We start from the raw sequence: 20,139 nt of genomic DNA on the forward strand, positions 1-20,139 counted from the left end.
CCCTGCCCAACTGGATAGGTTTCCCAGCGCGCGCGCTCTCACACACAAACATACACTTTCCATTGTTTTGTAAATCTTTAAAATTATGTGGAATTATCAGTGAGGACGGCTGGCTCGCTGAGTATAACCTCCCAACCCACCCCTTGACGGGAGATGACTTTCGCGCAAGGGCGACACGTGTACGCCGCCACGTGCGAAACAGCGCCGCCGGAAACCCGTGTCCTTCTGAACCCCGCCAGGGCTTCTGAGAGAGGCGCCTCTGAAGATCCATGCCAGGCAAGCAGCCTCGTAGTTTGGAAGAACCACAGCGTTGGACCGCTGCCATTGGCACACGGTAGGAAGTGGACTCTGCCCAACGCGCTCATTAGGCAGGAGGTGTAAATGGCTTTTGGCAAATCCCTTTGGACTTTATTTTTTTTTTAAAGGAGAGTGTGTGCTCTTCGGCTCCAAGCGCTGAGGGAGACAGAAACCGGTTTGGAACCGGTTTGCGGGGAGAGGGGAGGGAGGTTCGGACGGAAACTGGCTCTCTTGGAGCGCAGACTTGGTCATTCTGAATCTCCTGGAAGTCCTACAAGAGGCACCCCTGCAAGAGTCCCTGTTCTCCAAGCTTCTCCCCTGGAGGTTGAACCAGAAGCAGCGCCACGTGCCTTTGCCCCGGGAGGGGTGGGGACCCGATCCCTCAGCCCCGCCCCCATGTTGCATCGCAGCCCTCAAAGAGAGGTTGCCCCACCACCGAACATCTCTGAATGACTCCCTGTTCTGCCTGGGTCTCCTTTCCCCATTAGAACTCCAGACTGGTGGCACCTCAAGATCATCTCCATAGGTAGTTCTCATAGGCTTTACACCAGGAAAGACCCATATGGCCTTTGGGATTTCTCAAGATTCCCAACAGCCCCCACGCTGAGGGTTCAGGATGATAGGGTTGGGGGTTTCGGCTGGTTCCCTTCATCTGAAGGAGCGTCTCCACCCCCATCGTTCTGCCCGGATGCTGAGGTCCAGCGCCGAGGGCCTTCTGGCGGTTCCCTCATTGCGAGAAGCAAAGCTACAGGGAACCAGGCAGAGGGCCTTCTCGGTAGTGGCGCCCGCCCTGTGGAACGCCCTCCCATCAGATGTCAAAGCGATAAATAACTACCTGACATTCAGAAGACATCTTAAGGCAGCCCTGTTCAGGGAAGTTTTTAATCTGTGATATTTTAGTGTATTTTTGGTTTCTATGGAAGCCGCCCAGAGTGGCTGGGGAAACCCAGCCAGATGGGCGGGGTACAAATAATAAATTATAATTATTATTATTATTATTATCCCTGCTGCACAAGTAAAATCTGAAAGAGCAGAACACACCCTCTGACATTTCTCCGACGAAAATAGGGACATCCTATTCCAGAACTGTTTTTATTTATTTATTATATTATTATTTTATTTTATTTTATTTTATTTTATTTTATTTTTTTTATTTTTTTACTACTACTAATACTACTACTACTACTACTAATAATAATAATAATACCCCGCCCATCTGACTGGGTTGCCCCAGCCACTCTGGGCAGCTTCCAACATATATAAAAACAGAACAAAACATTTAAAAACTTCCCTATCCAGGGCTGCGTACAGATCTCTTCTAAAGGTCTAGTAATCAGGGGTCAGCAAACTTTTTCAGCAGGGGTCCAGTCCACTGTCCCTCAGACCTTGTGGGGACGACGACTATATTTTGGAAGAAATAAAGGAACAAATTCCTATGCCCCACAAATAACCCAGAGATGCATTTTAAATAAAAGGACACATTCTACTCATTTACAAACACCAGGCAGGCCCCACAAATAACCCAGAGATGCATTTTGAATAAAAGCACACATTCTACTCGTGTAAAAACACGCTGATTCCTGAACCGTCCACGGGCCGGATTGAGAAGGCGATTGGGTCGGATCCGGCCCCTGGGCCTTAGTTTCCCTACCCATGGTCTAATTACTTATCTCCTTGGCTCCAGGGTTGCATAACTCTACACCCTCCAACATTTCTCTGCTGAAAATAGGACGTCCTAAGGGAAAGTGGGACATTCCGGGAATGAGATGCCAGGATGTCTTCTGTAAATTTGGGACAGTTCCCGGGAAATGGGGACACTTGGACGGTCTGGACTGAGCCTGTATATGTCTTACTTTGAAAATCTACACAGACATAACCATCTTGTAGACACATTGGCTGGAGAGACTGTGGGCTCCAGTCTGGGGGTCTCCGCACTAGGTGTAAGGAGATACTCTTGGTGCAAGTAAGAGATTGGAATAATGGCATTGCCATTAAATATTCCTGTTTGCAATCCACCTTCTGACCAAAACCATACAAATCACAGTTCTCCTGTCAGAAAGCAACGCATCTCAAAAGTCTTTGGAACCTTGCTCCAAGAAATCCTTTAAAAGGCTGCTTTGATTTTGATGCAATCCTAGGCACACCTCCCTGGGAGTCCCATTGGACTCAAGAAGGGTTACTTCTGAGTAGACATGGCGTTATTGGGTTGTTGTTTTCATTTTGGTTATGTATTCTGTGTTTTCATGTCTTGTGAACAGCCCTGAGACCTGCAGGTATAGGGCGGTCTAATAATATTATTAATAATAATAATAATATGTATAGGACTGCACTGTCCAAGTCTGTCACTAGAAAGGGACATACACACATGCGTCAAGATTCAGCTTTCATAAGTGTGACGTTTTGCTGGGAGAAGTACTCCTCTGAAATTCTTTAAGGACCTGCAACTTTGCTGGACCAGATGCAGTGGCGTAGCGTGGGGGGTGCAGGGGGGGCCTGCCGCACCGGGCGCAACATCTGGGGGGGGCGCTCGCACTGGCAGCTCTCTGCCCCTACTAAAATCCACGGGTTAGGGGGCGCAAATTACTTGCCTTGCCCCGGGTGCTGACAACCCACGCTACGCCACTGACCAGATGAAAAGCCTGTTTTCCTCACGTCTAGCAATCATATTTCTTCATCGCTGTTCTCAGCAATTGTTATTTGGAAGAAAACTGTCTGCAAACATGGTGCTGATATCCACCTGACCCTCTAAATTTGTCTAATAACACCCCCTTCTCTGCTGTAAGCCGCTTCCTCTTGCAATAATATTATTAGGTAAAGGTAAAAGGACCCCTGGCCATTAGGTCCAGTCGTGGTCGACTCTGGGGTTGCGGCGCTCATCTCGCTTTACTGGCCGAGGGATCCGGCGTACAGCTTCCGGGTCACGTGGCCAGCATGACAAAGCCGCTTCTGGCGAACCAGAGCAGCGCACGGAAACGCCGTTTCCCTTCCCGCCAGAGCGGTACCTATTTATCTACTTGCACCTTGATGTGCTTTCGAACTGCTAGGTTGGCAGGAGCAGGGACCGAGCAACGGGAGCTCACCCTGTCATTGCGGGGATTCGAACCGCCAACCTTCTGATCCGCAAGTCCTAGGCTCTGTGGTTTAACCCACAGCGCCACCCGTGTCCCTCATCTTAATAATCATCTAATACGTATTAGGTTCCACCCCATGTGAACACAATGGGAGAGTGAGGGGAACCTGCCAAGTTCACATAAACACACACACACACAACACAACACACACAAATATTTTGACATAAGTCTTGCGGGATATACAGGGATTGGCAGAAAGCAGTTCTGGAGCTATGGATTAGTACATCTGCAAGGATAAAACAACAACAACATAGCACAAAGGTTCCCTGGCCCCTTCTGAATTAAATTACTAGAGCCCCCAATTAAGCCCAAACTCAGATGTAAAAGGCGAGTCCAATTCCTTATTCTTATTCGTGTTTAATAAATATTTGCTTTCCCCCGTCCCGCCCTTCCCCTTCACATTTATAATAAAATAGTAGGGATGCTGAACGTTTGTTTATTTTTAAGCCTTCTCTTGAACCACCCTAAATGTGACTGTGAGGAGCTGATATTGAAAGCTAATTGATCAATTTCCAATTATTATTATTATTATTATTTCCAAGGACGGGAGAGATAAGAGAGATAGCGTTCAAATCAGGCTGAGGCTACAACCTTTGTAAAGGGGAGCAGATTTTTGCTGTTTTGTTTTACTTATTTACTTGTTTTTCATCCTGTATTTTGTTCTGTGAGCCGCCCCGAGATCTTATGATGAAGGGCGGTCTATCAATCAATCAATCAATCAATCAAACAAACAAACAAACAAACAAACAAACAAACAAACTATATTAAGACTAGCTCAAGTGTCATCAACTGTCCAGCTCTCCAAAACTCTTCACTGGAGAGATGGGACACAAAAGCAATATATATCAAAACATATCAGTTGGTAGAGCTTGAGACTCTTAATCTCAGGCTCTTGGGTTTGAATCCCATCTCCATTTTTTATTTATATCCCGCCCATCTGGCTGCGTTTTCCCAGCCACTCTGGGCAGCTCCCAACAGAATATTAAAAACACGATAAAAAAACTTCCCTAAACAGGGCCGCCTTCAGATGTCTTCTAAAAGTCAGGTGGTTGTTTATTTCCTTGACATCTGACGGGAGGGCGTTCCACAGGGCAGGCGCCACCACCGAGAAGGCCCTCTGCCTGGTTCCCTGCAACCTTGCTTCTTCCAGAGAGGGAATCACCAGAAGGCCCTCAGAGCTGGACCTCAGTGTCTGGGCAGAACGATGGAGGTGGAGACGCTCCTTCAGGTCTACTGGGCCTTTGAGGCCATTTAGGGCTTTAAAGGTAAACACCAACACTTTGAATTGTGCTTGGAAACGTCCTGGGAGCCAATGTAGGTCTTTCAGGACTGGTGTTCTATGGTCTCCACTCCCAGTCCCCAGTCTGGCTGCCGCATACTGGATTAGTTGCAGTTTCTGGGTCACCTTCAAAGGTAGCCCCACGTAGAGCGCATGGCAGTAGTCCAAGCGGGAGATAACCAGAGCATGCACCACTCTGGCCAGACAGTCTGCGTGCAGGGAGGGTCTCATCCTGCGTACCAGATGGAGCTGGCAGACAGCAGCCCTGGAAGCAGAATTGACTTGCGCCTCCATGGACGGCTGTGAGTCCAAAATGACTCCCAGGCTGCTTCCTGTTTCCCTCCTTTGAAATCAATGGAGTTCAGTTAGTGCTGCCCATTCACTCCAATGGGTCTTTGGTCAAGTTAGGTACTGCGGGTTGCATCCAGCATTCACCGACATGGCTAACTGAGGTCCGCTCATTTCAATGGGTCCACTTTGAGTGGAGTTAAAGGTAAAGGTAAAGGGACCCCTGACCATTAGGTCCAGTCATGGCCGACTCTGGGGTTGCGGCGCTCATCTCGCTTCATTGGCCGAGGGAGCCGGCGTACAGCTTCCAGGTCATGTGGCCAGCAGGACTAAGCCGCTTCTGGCGAACCAGAGCAGCGCACGGAAACGCCGTTTACCTTTCTGCTGGAGCGGTACCTATTTATCTACTTGCACTTTGACATGCTTTCGAACTGCTAGGTTGGCAGGAGCAGGGACCGAGCAATGGGAGCTCACCCCGTCATTGCGGGGATTCAAACCGCCAACCTTCTGATCGGCAAGCCCTAGGCTCTGTGGTTTAACCCACAGCACCATGCGAGAGTTACTGGCCCATAATAACTCTTTGACCTGGGAGCAGGCCCATTATATCCCAGAAGGCTTCCTTTAAACTTTATGGGATTCCAAAGTGGTTTGCTTAAGCTGAATCATACTTGAACCCTCTCCCATGAACACAAACATTTTGGAAAAAGCAACTGACTACATTAGCGCTGCAATACATTAGCAGTAGTCTCTATAGATTTTAGCTCGGCGGAATTTTTTACATAGGTGGCATTTTTGCTGAGGTTATGATCTGTTTTTATCTTCCTGAGTTTATAATGTTTTAACAACTACCTCTTGTTGTTTTAATGGCGTTCTGGTTTATATTTCAATATCCTATGGCTTAAAAAAAACCCCCAACAACATTGTCAGCTTTTTGGATCATCTTTCAGGTCTCAAAGGCAATATGCTAAATGCATTATTATGCCATGTGTTCCCAACTAAATCATACTCTTAAAAATATATATATGCTAAATGCTAAATGCATTATTATGATTGTGTTCACAACTAAATCATACCCTTAAATATATATATATTAAACACCTGGTGGGGTCTCAGGGCGGTTGACAGAATAAAACCAAGATATATAAAACCACAAAATGCATAATAAAAATAATATGTTTTCGCTATCTTAACTCCAGTATCGTTTAATTCTTTCACTAATCCACTGCTTATATCTCAAATCCTGCCAGGAACTTCATGTCTAGGTGACAGGAGAACCCATCAGCGTTCTCCAATCCTCCTCGTCATTTCGGGGCCCTGGGTTCGAGTCCTGCACTGGGCAAAATATTCTTGCATTTGCAAGGGGGTCAGACTAGATGCCCATTGGAGGGTGGGGTCCCTTCCAGCTCTTGCCACCCTGTGATTTTGTGATAATCGCTGACAGGAGATGGTGCGTTATCCAACTCCCAACAGACTCAGCCAGTGGGACCAGAGGTTGGAGCTGTAGCGCCTCCGCAACTTCTGGAGTGGCACAGTCTTTGGAGTGAGGTTGAATCCTGACAAGACAGAAGTACTGCTTTTTGGGGGACAGGGGGTGGGCTGGTGTGGAGGACTCCCTGGTCCTGAATGGGGTCACTGTGCCCCTGAAGGACCAGGTGTGCAGCCTGGGAGTCATTCTGGACTCACAGCTGTCCATGGAGGCGCAGGTCAATTCTGTATCCAGGGCAGCTGTCTACCAGCTCCATCTGGTACGCAGGATGAGACCCTCCCTGCCTGCGGACTGTCTCGCCAGAGTGGTGCATGCTCTAGTTATCTCCCGCTTGGACTACTGCAATGCGCTCTACGTGGGGCTGCCTTGGAAGGTGACCCGGAAACTACAACTAATACAGAATGCAGCAGCCAGACTGGGGACTGGGAGCGGCCGCCGAAACCACATAACACCAGTCTTGAAAGACCTACACTGGCTCCCAGTACGTTTCCGAGCACAATTCAAAGTGTTGGTGCTGACCTTTAAAGCCCTAAACAACCTCGGCCCAGTATACCTGAAGGAGCGTCTCCACCCCCATCGTTCAGCCCGGACACTGAGGTCCAGCTCCTTGGGCCTTCTGGCGGTTCCCTCATTGTGAGAAGCAAAGCTACAGGGAACCAGGCAGAGGGCCTTCTCGGTGGTGGCGCCCGCCCTGTGGAACCCCCTCCCATCAGATGTCAAAGCGATAAACAACTACCTGACATTCAGAAGACATCTTAAGGCAGCCCTGTTCAGGGAGGTTTTTAATGTGTGACATTTTAGTGTATTTTTGGTCTCTGTGGAAGCCGCCCAGAGTGGCTGGGGAAACCCAGCCAGATGGGCGGGGTACAAATAATAAATTATAATAATAACTGCAGCGGCCAGAAATTTTTGGCTGCATTTTGAAATGTGCTTTAAAAGGCCCGTTCCTGGGGTCCAAGTAATAACCTGGGTGATGGCGTTGTCACGCAGGTGAGGAATTATATGATTATATACTGCCTTAGATGAGGGATGCGGGGGGCGCTGTGGGTTAAACCACAGAGCCTAGGGCTTGCCGATCAGAAGGTCGGCGGTTCGAATCCCCGCAATGACGGGGTGAGCTCCCGTTGCTCGGTCCCTGCTCCTGCCAACCTAGCAGTTCGAAAGCACGTCAAAGTGCAAGTAGATAAATAGGTACCACTCCGGCGGGAAGGTAAACGGCGTTTCCGTGCGCTGCTCTGGTTCGCCAGAAGCAGGTTAGTCCTGCTGGCCACGTGACCCAGAAGCTGTACACCGGCTCCCTCGGCCAGTAAAGCGAGATGAGCGTCACAACCCCCGCGACTGGACCTAATGGTCAGGGGTCGCTTTACCTATGCTGCCTTAGAACTTTTAATTTGATTCAACCCATGTAATTATTATTAATATTGATTATTTTCAGTTGTTATCCTTGAGAAACGTAGGGAATAACAGGATACAGGGGTACCTCAGGTTAAGTACTTAATTCATTCCGGAGGTCTGTTCTTAACCTGAAACTGTTCTTAACCTGAAGCACCATTTTAGCTAATGGGGCCTCCTGCTGCTGCTGCGCCGCCGGAGCACGGTTTTTTTTCTCATCCTGAAGCAAAGTTCTTAACCCGAGGTACTATTTCCAGGTTAGTGGAGTCTGTAACCTGAAGCGCATGTAACCTGAAGCATATGTAACCCGAGGTACCACTGTATATTTATCCGAAAGTCCTCAAACTTACAAACTTCAAACTTAAAAATTAGCTGATGAAGATGAATACATCGAAACAGGACCCTATCCTGCTTTCTCCTCAGTGATTGAAACTGAGTCTCCATCTGCAAGTTGATAAATTATAAGGATCAACATTACTGTCGAGTGAAAAGGACAAAATCTTTGCAGCAAATTATTGTTTTATATATATCTCTTTGAGTTTGAGTTTGTAATCTCTGTTAGAGTTTGCAATCTCTGTTTGAGTTTGTAATCTTTATTGTAATACATACTTTTGAATGGATTAGTTTTTGTTTCTGTTGACTATTGAATTGTGAGTAGCGACCACTCCCACTATTGAAACTTATATTGGCCTGAGTTCTTGGTGTGCTTTTTTCTTGGTATATTTAATAACAGAAACTGGGTGATGGCATATCTGCAAAGAGCATGCAAGGGTCCTGCTCTTCAGACGTTGCTCTTTCGCTGTGCTAGAAAATGTGTGTCTTCTTCGTGGTTATCTGGAGTTTGGATCCTCCCCATGAATTTACTACTTCATTGTACAGCGATTCCATTTATATACGGTATGTTCAAGGTCTTTTTGGTAGCCACAAAAGCTTTGTGCTTTATATACCGTATTTTTTGCTCTATAAGACTCACTTTTCCCCTCCTAAAAAGTAAGGGGAAATATGTGTGCGTCTTATGGAGCGAGTGCAGGTTGCGCAGCTATCCCAGAAGCCAGAACAGCAAGAGGGATCACTGCTTTTGCTCACAGCGATCCCTCTTGCTGTTCTGGCTTCTGAGATTCAGAATATTTTTTTCCTTGTTTTCCTCCTCCAAAAACTAGGTGTGTGTTATGGTCTGGTGCGTCTTATAGAGCAAAAAATACGGTAAATTACGATGGAAAACTAAAAGTGGTTCTTTCATCTCAGGCGGACGAGAATGAACCAGGAAAGGCCAACGGGTGCTTCCTCGACTCATTAAACTGCAACACACACACTCATTATCTGCGGAACTCACCGCCATGTGATGTTGGACTAACCGGGATAGAAGGGAAAGCAAAGTCACTCGACCTGCCCCAAGGTGAAAGACTTCTGGGAAAAGATTTATAATGAACTGAAAAAAAAGTTGAAATATACATTTATAAAGAAACCAGAGGCCTTTCTTCTTGGAATAACAGGTTTGGAATCGCCCAAGAAAAGATGTTAAATTATTTTTGTATGCCACAACTGCTGCTCAGATTTTATTAGCTAAAAAGTGGAAAACCCAAGTATTACCAAAGGTGGAAGAATGGCAAATGAAGATGATGGATTTTTCGGAGCTGGCCGATCTAACCGGAAGAGTCCGCGACTGGAAGGAGGAGGAGTATCAGGAAGAATGGACAAAATTCAACGATTATTTAGCTAAATTTGTTAAGTTGAACTAATTGGAAATAGCTTGCAGGCAACAGATTGGCTTAGGGATTTATATAGGTTAAGTGATGTTTAACATGTACAATTTTGAATTGAAAAGATATAAGGATGTTAATGGACTAAGTTAAGTATATAAGAATTAGTATTTGGAAAGTCGTTATAAGGATATTATGGAAATTCAACCAAGGGGAAGCGAGGAAGTCACTTAACAATGTTAATAAGTGTAATTTTAATAAGGTTATGATTTATGTTTGTGTGTGTGTTTTGTTCGTTTATAATTTTGTGAAAATTAATTTTAAAAATTGGGGAAAAAGAGAAAGCAAAGCCACGGAGGAGTAAGCAAAGGTGAAAAAGATTGAACCTCCCCCGTCCACGGCAGTCTATCTTTGAACACTAGATTCCAGGGATAATACAAAACAGAGACTGGGGGCTATTCGTTTCGTGTGCTTTCCAGATTGGCAACGGGCGGAGCGCGGGGGGGTGTTGGACTTCGGTCTGGGTAAATAACAGGTAGCAAATGAAGTAATCTCCCTTCTACCCACGCTATTTTAAATCAAAACAAACACCGGGTTGCGCGTAGTAGGATCAAGCTCCGTGTAAACGGAGTCGCTCCGGTGTGCCGAGCTTTCCCGAAAGCAGCGCGTTAGTAAGGTCTGGCTGACAATATTTTCGTATAGTTCTCATCAGAAAGCCTTGAAGGGTTGTGTTGTTTGTGTGTGTGTATGTGTGTGCGTTTTTGCGCGCGATTCCATTCACACAGAACCCTCTCCGAATCCGAATTAAGCCGGATGGGACAGGAAACAGAACCCTTCGCCCACAAAAGGGTCCCTATCTGAGCCGCGTTGCCTCGGTTATAGATAATTGATCCTCGCCGCCATTTGTAAAATGAAGGAGCTATACTATCGATCCGCCTGCGAGGGAGAGAGGGGGGAAAAGGAGGGGGTCGAGCGGCGATGGGGGGGGGAAGAGGTCACTGAGATCAGCTGATTTTGACCTATTCAGCAACATCCAAGCCTTGGGAATGGGGGGTTGGGATAATAAAAATGGCTCCATCTTATATGCATATGAGTTTAGGAAGAGACGGAGGGAGGGAGGTCGAGGAAGGAGAGACTGAGAAAGGGGGGAGGAAGGAGGAGAGAAATCGAGGGTTGGGTGGAAAGAAATAATGAAATATGGACTGGGAAAAGGACGATTAAAAGCAGCAAAAATATGGGTAAGAGAAAGGGGGCGGGCAGCGAAGGGGCGGGTCCCAAGCGCTTTGAATGCTCCCCTTGCGACCGACATCTCCCTCCGGCTCAGGCCCGAGGAGAGCGTCTTTCACGCGGGGAAGAGGCTGAGCCCGCGGGACTCGCGGCCACAAGATTCTGCGGAGCACTGGAAAAAGGGGGCTACGCAAACTCGAGGGGTTAAGGAAGCAGCAGCGTTTAAAAAGCAGAGACATCACCTTGCCAACAAAGGTCCGTTTAGTGAAAGCTCTGGTTTTCCCAGTAGTGATGTATGGAAGTGAGAGCTGGTCCTTCAAGAAGGCTGATCGCCGAAGAATGGATGCTTTTGAATTCTGGTGCTGGAGGAGACTCTGGAGAGTCCCATGGACTGCAAGAAGATCAAACCTCTCCATTCGGAAGGAAATCAGCCCTGAGTGCTCACTGGAAGGACAGATCCTGAAGCTGAGGCTCCAAGACTTTGGCCACCTCATGAGAAGAGAAGACTCCCTGAAAAAGACCCTGATGCTGGGAAAGATGGAGGGCGCAAGGAGAAGGGGACGACAGAGGACGAGATGGTGGGACAGTGTTCTCGAAGCTACCAGCATGAGTTTGACCAAACTGCGGGAGGCAGTGGAAGACAGGAGGGCCTGGCGTGCTCTGGTCCAGGGGGTCACAAAGAGGCGGACACGGGTAAACGACTAAACAACAACTATGCTGGTGGTCAACAAAAGAGGTTCAAAGACTCTCTCAAGGCAAATCCTTATTGTCTTCTTCAGGCCTGTCAGTGGAAGGGGCCACCGTGTCCAAACTGGCGCACACGCGACAGTGTTCACTGGCGATGCCATGGTAGGTTTTGAGGAGTACCATCAATCAATCAATCCATCAATCAATCAATCAAACTCTGGCTGTCCCCCTAGATCTTCCCTGGTCTAGAATGCATCTGACCAGCGTTGGAAACAGGAAACTGGGGGGGGGATAATGGGTTTCTGGGGCTGACTGTGCGCCCAAACCAGCTATTTATTTCCTCTGAAGTCACGGGTGGAAATTTCACACGGGGGTGGGGTACAGAGGTAGTCCACCAGGCAGGGGGTATCCCTCACCTCTGGGCTCAATGGCAAACCTTTCAATGCCCTTAAATTCTCCCTCGCCTCTCCACGGCTATTGCTAAACGTTCCTTAGGGCACCGATTCGGCTCGCCTCTCTAACCACAGATATTAAGATGTATATTCCGCCATCTCCATCTTCGAAGCTATCAACCTATTCCTCAATGTTTTGTTTGTTTTAAAAAATGATGATTCCAGAATCCGCAAAGTGCTCGGCATTTAATCCACCCATGCGTTTCTTTTTAAAACCCTCGCTTTTTATTAGAAAGGCACATTATTATCCTTGCAGCTCCAGAGACCCTCTTGTTATTAAGCAAACGAGTAGCGGCTACTATTGGCTGAAATGATTTGGCTGAATTCTACTCAGAGTAGCCGGTAGATCCATTGACTTGACTGACTTCCTCTTCTCCCTCCGTTTCAGTGGGTTTGCTCTGCCGCAGGCCGCAGTTATCGAAGGGAAGGGGTGTCAAAATTGTCTTTTTTTTAAATTTAATTTTTCATTTTCTCATTTTTTAAAACACCCCCCAAATCTTTACATAATCAATCTGCATTTCCCTCGACTTTGCTCCCCTCCTTTCTGCGGTTACTTGGTTTATATCAGATGGGTGGCATACAAATATTATTATTATTATTATTATTATTATTATTATTATTAATCCAGTTCAAGCCGGCTTACTAATTTCCCCTTCGCATTCCCTTTTCATTATTTCTTACTGCACATGTTTATGTCGATCCTGCTAATGTTTTAAGTTGTCTACAATGCATCTTCAGCTAGCTACTAATTTTTCCCCCATTCTGATTTTTAAAAGTCTCTCTTCTTGGTTTCTTATTTCTTCCAGTAAGTTTCGCAATTTCTGCATACTCCATCAGGAAAAATTGCCTATGGGTTGGCTCAGACTGAAATGCACGGACGAAAAGATTTTAGGCCTATCGATTTCACGAGGTCCTCCTTTTAGTATAATTTGGTTGGAGTTGACATTCGTTGTTCGTGTCCCCTAGGGTCTACTCTGAGCAGGGCGCAACGCTAGATATTATTATTTGCGTTCCTTACTATATATAATGGTGAAGGAGCGGTAAGGAATGCAATTATAATAATATCTAGTGTTGCGCCCTGCTCAGAGTAGACCCTATGAAAGTATATCTATCTATCTATATATATATATATATATATATATATATATAATAAAAATATTAAAATCGTTTAAAACGAAACGGCATTTTAAAGACACCACACACGCCCACGTTTCTCTTTACACCCGTTGATCAGCGAAAATCGGCTGTGAATAAAACGCAGTTGCCAAGTTGTCAAGACCGTGTATAATCTGTCCACGCGCGCGCGCGCGCGCGCGCACGATTGACAAGTGTACAACCAGACAGGGTGAGCAAAGGGGATTCCGTTTCGGGATTCATTTATTAATTAATAGGGCCAGTTTAAAGAATCCATCTGTTTCAAAGCGACCTTTATGGCCGGCGAGAGATGGACAGATAGAATAAACGTTCAGATGGATAAGGGGAAGGAGAGAATGAGAGAATGAGTAAGGTGGAGGAGAATTCCCTCTCTGTAGTTCATTCATTTGAGCATCATTAATATTAATATTAATTGTGTTTTTTATATTCTGTTGGGAGCAGCCCAGAGTGGCTGGGGCAATTAGTCAGGTAAGTATTATTATTATTAATATTATTATTATTATTACAGTATTATTATACCCAGCCACTCTAGGCGGCTTACAGCATCTATAAAAATATAGTAAAATATCAAGCATTAAAAGCTTTCCGATACGGGGCTGCCTTATTATTATTATATGCCCCATTCATATACATATATAGCGAATCACAGTGCAAATAAGCGCATTCAACTGTCCCTGAGGCAACTGCGGATTTTAGACTTTGCAAGTTCCTTGCAGTCAGAGACCCGCGCGTCCTCTCTCGCCCCCGCCCTCTCTCTTCTTCCTCCTTGAACCTTCTGGATTCTGAAACTGCCTATTCCGCCTCCCGTCTGTGGGCATCTCAGGATGAGATCCTCGTCGCACATCGGATTGCGCGCGCGTCTGGTGCGCCATAAAGCGCTCGGTCCTGCTCAGAGACTCGGTGAGACGAGTGGACCCCATGCGATTTAATGGGTTTTGCCTTCAACGGTTACGCACTGCTCATAGCAGACTAATGGACCCGGATAGACGTGCCTAGTTTAGGCCTTGGTTCGTTTCAATGGGTATCCTTCTGAGCAGGACTTTTGCTCTCAAAGTGGCCTACGTGGTTCTCTCTCCCGCCTCATTTAATCCTCAACGACAACCCCATGAGGTAGGACAGAGGCGGCCCAGTGTCCTAAAACGTTTGGATAGATGGATGGACCGACGCGTGTCTCTCTCTCTCTCTCTCTGTGTGTGTGTGTCTAACCGAAAACGGATAATGCTCCGCTCTTGCCTTAGCTAGCACCCGGATTCTTCTCTTGCGCACGTCGGAACGCTGTGCCTGTGTGTTAAACACGTGGCTCACACCAGGCATTATATTCACCACCAATTCTGGGATAAAATATTCAGGGTTGTAGCTGAATCAGAGAAGGGACGTTTAAATGAGCGCGCCCAAGTTGGCCGTGCCCTTTTAAATTCAGCGGGTCTGTTCTGAGCAGGGATGAACAAAAGAAGCTCCCTCGCTCTCTTGCCCCGGGAGTAAGGCCCATTCAACCCAAGCGGGCTTACTCCTGAGTAGGCAGAGACCCTAGGGCGCTGCGACTGTCCCCAGATGCTCCCTGCAGCTACCGATCAGGACGATTCCTAGACAGAAAGGATAGAGGTGTAGGCCCCAATATTGTGCAGAAAACCGGGGGCGGGGATCGCAAGACTGAATAAACATCGACCGGCCTTGCGCATCTCCCCCCACCTTTTCCCTGGAACGCCGCCGCTCCCTTTCTCGACACGCGGCGACGGGCAGGGATGGAACGTGTGAACAGACCTTCCCTCCGAATACCCTAGCAAATTGAGGCGATAAAAAAAGTTATGCCGCTATGAGGGGATGGGGAGGGGGTTTCATCTCCGCCGGAGCTGATCCTCACGCACGCCAGCCACTTTCCCTGAGGCTCGGGGCCGCGAATCAGCATACACGCATCCTGACCCACACACCTGTAAATCACACTTTTCTTTTAGGGGCGGGAGTTCCTGTCTCATTCCTTTCACAAGCACACCCCTCCCGCTCCCCAACGATTCCTCTGCTTCTTCCCCTAGACCCCCCCTTCCCTTCCATTCTTTCTCTCTCACCCCCACCCGCCTATGACATTCCCCGCGGGCGTTCAGACGACCGTGTTCCCTCACCCAGAGAGGCGCGCGCGTCAAAGTGGAGAGTCCAGGCGGCCAAGTGTGTGTGTGTGTGCGCGCGTGTGAAATTTACAGCTGTTTGGCTCCCGCCCCGCACCCCTCTCCGGACCCCACCACGCAGCCCCCCAAGTTTCTAGTCCCTAACGCGAAAGCCACCTACCCGCCAGCCTCAAGGCAGACATCCTCTGGAACTCGGGCTCTTGCAACCACTTCCACATCCGTCGGAAGGTCTCCCGCCCGGACTTCAGCTTACTCCACGGCTTGGGGTTCCTCAAGAGGTCGGAGAGGGTGCCTTGAGAGCGACACAGGATCCGCTGGGCGAAGATGGCCTGCGGGATGCTGTAGCGCTTCAGCTCGGCCGTGATCCGCTGCGCCACTTCCTTGGTGTTGATTTCCTCTACCTGCCCGGAGCCGCCGCCTTGCGAGCCCGACGCGGACGAGCCTTGCCTCTCCCGCTCGCCCAGCAGGGCGCCGTTGGCTTGCCCGTGGGGGTGCCCTCCGTGGGGGTGCATGCCGTTCAGAGAGGGCATCATGCCGGAGCCCGGAGCCCCCAGACCCCGCGCCAGGTGCTCCTCGCTCCTGGAAAGCATGTGGGGGTCGAAGCCGTTGGGCGAAAGTAACTTGTCTCCCGCCAGGTGGGCGCCGGGGCCGTAGGGGGCCAGCGATTGCTGCCCGTTGTGTAGGCTCAGGCCGTTGGAGAGGGGCGACAGAGCCTGCCCCATAGACGGCATGTCCTTCGGGTAGTGGCCGTACAAGTTCCCCATGGAGGCGGCCAAGCTGCGCTCCTCGCGCATGAGGGTGAAGCTGCCGCTGACGCTCCCGGAGAGCCGCTGGTGGTGCGGCGGGTGGTGCGGGTGGTGGTGCGGGTGGTGGTGCGGGTGGTGATGGTGGTGGAACTTCTCGGAGACGGTGGAGATGGGCGGCAGGTGCTGCAGAGGCGTCAGGGTGGTGTAGGTGCTCATCCCCGAGGGCGACTCGCAAGCCATGCTCATAGCCGGGTGGAGAGGGCCGCCCAAGGTGTGCTCCGGCCGGTAGTCCCCCGCCCCGTCGAGGATGGACGCCATACTGGAGACCATGGCCGGCCGGCCGTGCGACGAGACGAGGTTGCGGTGCGCCGACGGGGGAGGAGGCGGAGGGGGAGGCGGCGGCGGAGGAGGCGGCGGCTGCCTGGCGTGCGCCCCGGCGGGGCTCAAGAGCTCCCCGGCCTGGTGGAGGCTGCCTAGCCCGTCGAGGCTCAACTCCATCGCTCGCTCGCTCTCCCCCGGCCAGGCGATCCCTCCTCCTCCTCCTCCTCCCCCTCCCCCTCCTCCTCCTGGATCTCCGCCTCCTCCTCCCTCCTCCTCCTCCTCCTCCCACCCTCCTCCCTCGCCGCCTTAATCCAGATCCATCTCAGGAGATCTCCATCTGGATCTCTTCTGGGCGCGCGCGCAGGCGGAGGAGCGGATGGTGCTCAGGGGCCGCGGCGGCGGCGGGTCCCCACCCCCCCTCCTGCCCAAAGCTGCGGGGATGGGCGCTCCTTTCCTCTCGGCGCTAGGCTCTGGCTGGTCTCTCTCGCTCGCTCGCTTTTCTCCTCCTCTTCTGTCCGCCGTGGCTGCGAATCGCGCGGCTCCGCTCCTCGGCTCAGCCGCCCTCTCGCCTTGACGTCACGGCGCCCAGCTACGGTCTGTCCGCCCCCCCCCCCCCCGTCCACCGACACCACCCCCAAGCACACACACACACACACAACCTGCCCAGCGTGCTCTTAACGAGCGCCCACCTGCCAGCCTCAATGTTGCTTCTCTGGTGCCTATTATGAATGTGATTTCTGCCTCTCACTCTCTGTGTGTAGAAGGCATCGACAAGGGTGTGCGCCCCCTTTCTTTCTCTCTCCCTCTCCCCCCTTTCTCTCTCTCACACACACACGACAGGGAAAGGCGAGTGCTGGGAGATGGGCGGCGGGGGGGGGAGAGAAGGGAAAGCGGGGGGGGGGAGGGGAGAGGCAGCAGCAGCGGGGAGTAAGGGAGAATAGCGATATAAAATCAATTGCGGCTGGAGGGTGAGCGAGAGAGTTTCAGCTGGGTTGGTGAGGGGGGAGAGTGTGAATCTGTGGGGAAGGGGAAGGCGAGAAGGAAGGAGGGAGGGAGGGATAGGGGTGAGATTGAGAGAGGGGGAGAGAGGAGGGGTGGGGAAAAGAAGGAAGGAAAGAAGGGAGAGAGAGAGAGAGGGTTGGAGGAAAGGAAAGAAATGAATGAAACAGGAAGCAATGATAAGGAAGGAAGGAAAGGGTTGGAGGAAAGAAAGGAAGAAAGGAAGGAAAAAGGAAGGAAGGAAGGAAGGAAGGAAGGAAGGAAGGAAGGAAGGAAGGGAGAGAGGGGTGAGATTGAGGGAGGGGTGGAAAAGGAAGGAGGGAGGGAGAGCGAGGGAAGGAAGGAAGGAGCAGGGAAGGGTTCGAGGAAAGGAAAGGAATGAATGAAACAGAAAGCAATGAGAAGCAGGAAGGAAGGAAAGGGTTGGAGGAAAGAAAGGAAGAAAAAAAGGAAGGGAAAAAGGAAGGAAGGAAGGAAGGAAGGAAGGAAGGAAGGAAGGAAGGAAGAGATTGAGGGACGGGGTGGAAAAGGAACAAAGGAAGGAAAGAGAGAGGGGGAAGGAAGGAAGGAAGGAAGGAAGGAAGGAAGGAAGGAAGGAAGGAAGGAAAGAGCAGGGAAGGGTTGGAGGAAAGGAAAGGAAGGATGGAAATAGGAAGGAAGGAAGGAAGGAGCAGGGAAGGGTTGGAGGAAAAAAAGAAAATGAATGAAATAAGAAGCAATGAGACGAAGGAAGGAAGGAAAGAGAAAGAAAGAAAGAAAGAAAGAGAGAGAGAGAAAGAAAGAAAGAAAGAAAGAAAGAAAGAAAGAAAGAAAGAGGGGAGCAGTGGAAAGAGGGAGAAAAGAAACAGGAAGGAACGAAGAAGAAAGGAAGGAAGGAAGGAAGGAAGGAAGGAAGGAAGGAAGGAAGGAAGGAAGGAGGGAGGGAGGGAGTCCTGAGGCTATGTCTCTTGGGACGGGTTAGCTGAGCTCTTGAGCGAGCGCCCCGTGCCCCGCCTGCCCTCTTTGCCCCTCGGCCCCGTCCGCCTCCGCCCCCGACTGTATCAGCGAGCCATACATCACGACACTCCATCGCGCCTAATCTCTGCCTCCATCTATCACGGGCTTTTCTGCTCTATTGGTCTATCTATCCTCGCAGGGGGGAAAGGCTCTGAGCGCGCTCTGGCGTGTGTGTGCGCGCGGGCGCGCGTGTGGCAAGGGGGTCCACACCGGAGGCCAGCCTTGCCCACCCCCCCTACTGCAACCGAGATGCTTCTCATCTGCCTAACCTTTGTGGGGACCGCTCCACGCGCCCCACACCGTCCCAAGATGACCTCTCTCCTTCCTAGATCCCCACCACCGGCCCTTGGAGACGGCGTGGAAGCGGGGGGGGGGGCCTCGCAGGAGTGGCTCCGGCGCTCCGCTGTAGCACAGCCGCCCTCCCCGCGCTATGCCCTTATCGATCACTTCAGCTCACGGGGGGGAAGGGAGAGAGAAAAGGTTTCGCAGATGGTCTGTGGCAAATATCGGGAGGGGAGGGAAGCGGTTCCTAATGGGCCCGGATTAAGCAGCCCGCCCCCCTCTCCACAAAGAGTCTTCATTTTAATGTTTGATGTATTACAGTATTTTAATATTATTATTTTTTTGGAAGCCGCCCAGAGTGGCTGGGGAAGCCCAGCCAGATGAGCGGAGTATGTATGTATGTATGTATGTATGTATGTATAAATAAATAAATAAATAAATAAAATTATTCATTGACGCCTCAGGTCCAGCTATGCTCAGAGACAGCCTCCTTAACCTACGTGGGGAGTGCGGACCACACCGAGAACAGAAGCTTAAACTGGATAGTCCTGGGTTGAAGGATGGGTTTAGGAACGGCTCTTCGGGGTTTCAGACCAGGCGTCTCTCCCAGCCCCCTCCCCCCTGGGTGGAGACATAGGAAATGGAACCTGGGGGTCTTCTGAATGCAAATAAGTTCTGCTGTTGTTGTTGTTTAGTCGTTTAGTGGTGTCCGCCTCTTCGTGACCCCCTGGACCAGAGCACGCCAGGCCCTCCTGTCTTCCACTGCCTTCCGCAGTTTGGTCAAACTCATGCTGATAGCTTCGAGAACACTGTCCCACCATCTCGTCCTCCGTTGTCCCCTTCTCCTTGTGCCCTCCATCTTTCCCAACATCAGGGTCTTTTCCAGGGAGTCTTCTCTTCTCATGAGGTGGCCAAAGTCTTGGAGCCTCAGCTTCAGGATCTGTCCTTCCAGTGAGCACTCAGGGCTGATTTCCTTCAGAATGGAGAGGTTTGATCTTCTTGCAGTCCATGGGACTCTCACGAGTCTCCTCCAGCACCAGAATTCAAAAGCATCCATTCTTTGGCGATCAGCCTTCTTGATGGTCCAGCTCTCACTTCCATACATCACGGCTGGGAAAACCAGAGCTTGAACTATACGGACCTTTGTTGGCAAGGTGATGTCTCTGCTTTTTAAGATGCTGTCTAGGTTTGTCATTGCTAGGTTCTACGACTGAGCAAAGGCTCTTCCCCCCTAGAAAGTAACGCACTAGTCCTCATGTTTCTGCTTTGACGGGAACCGAAGATACTACCTGTCCATCTAGCCCAGTGTTGTCCTCACTGCCGCTTTCCATGGTCTCAGTTCCCAGTCCTATCAGGCTTCAGGCAAGGTTACTGAGGGGCGTGGCCTAGTGAGAAGGGGTGTGGCCAAGCGACAGCTCTGAGGGCCAAGTAGAAGCGCTTCAAGGGCCACATTCGTGAGCTGAGCGTGGAGTGTGTCCCTGGGGAGAGGGTGTGCAGCCTGGGGGCAGCTCTGGGGCCCAGATAGATGGACCCGGAGGGCTGGTCCTCAGCTTCCTCACCCAGGTCCTTCTCCCCCATATC

The 20,139-nt window shown here is 50.0% G+C and overlaps 1 protein-coding gene across 2 annotated transcripts in view; it reads right to left on the reverse strand.

The window, feature by feature from the left end:
- ONECUT3 (one cut homeobox 3) overlaps positions 1 to 16,521 on the reverse strand; it is a 57,978-nt gene extending 41,457 nt beyond the window's left edge. Inside the window, exons 1-2 of one of the 2 annotated variants that reach the window (XM_083594709.1) lie at positions 15,375 to 16,521; positions 2,527 to 2,564 (exon numbers count right to left, since the gene is read on the reverse strand). In XM_083594709.1, the coding sequence (XP_083450835.1) occupies positions 2,539 to 2,564; positions 15,375 to 16,458 (1,110 nt within the window). In that variant the 5' untranslated portion in view covers positions 16,459 to 16,521 and the 3' untranslated portion in view covers positions 2,527 to 2,538. Of the gene's footprint in view, positions 1 to 2,526; positions 2,565 to 15,374 lie in introns of those variants that run through there. The other variant, XM_083594708.1, reaches the window with a different exon arrangement.
- Positions 16,522 to 20,139: the final 3,618 nt, after the last annotated feature.

This window comes from Podarcis filfolensis, assembly GCF_964270895.1.
Source record: "Podarcis filfolensis genome assembly, chromosome: 18".
Taxonomy (NCBI): Eukaryota; Metazoa; Chordata; class Lepidosauria; order Squamata; family Lacertidae; genus Podarcis; species Podarcis filfolensis.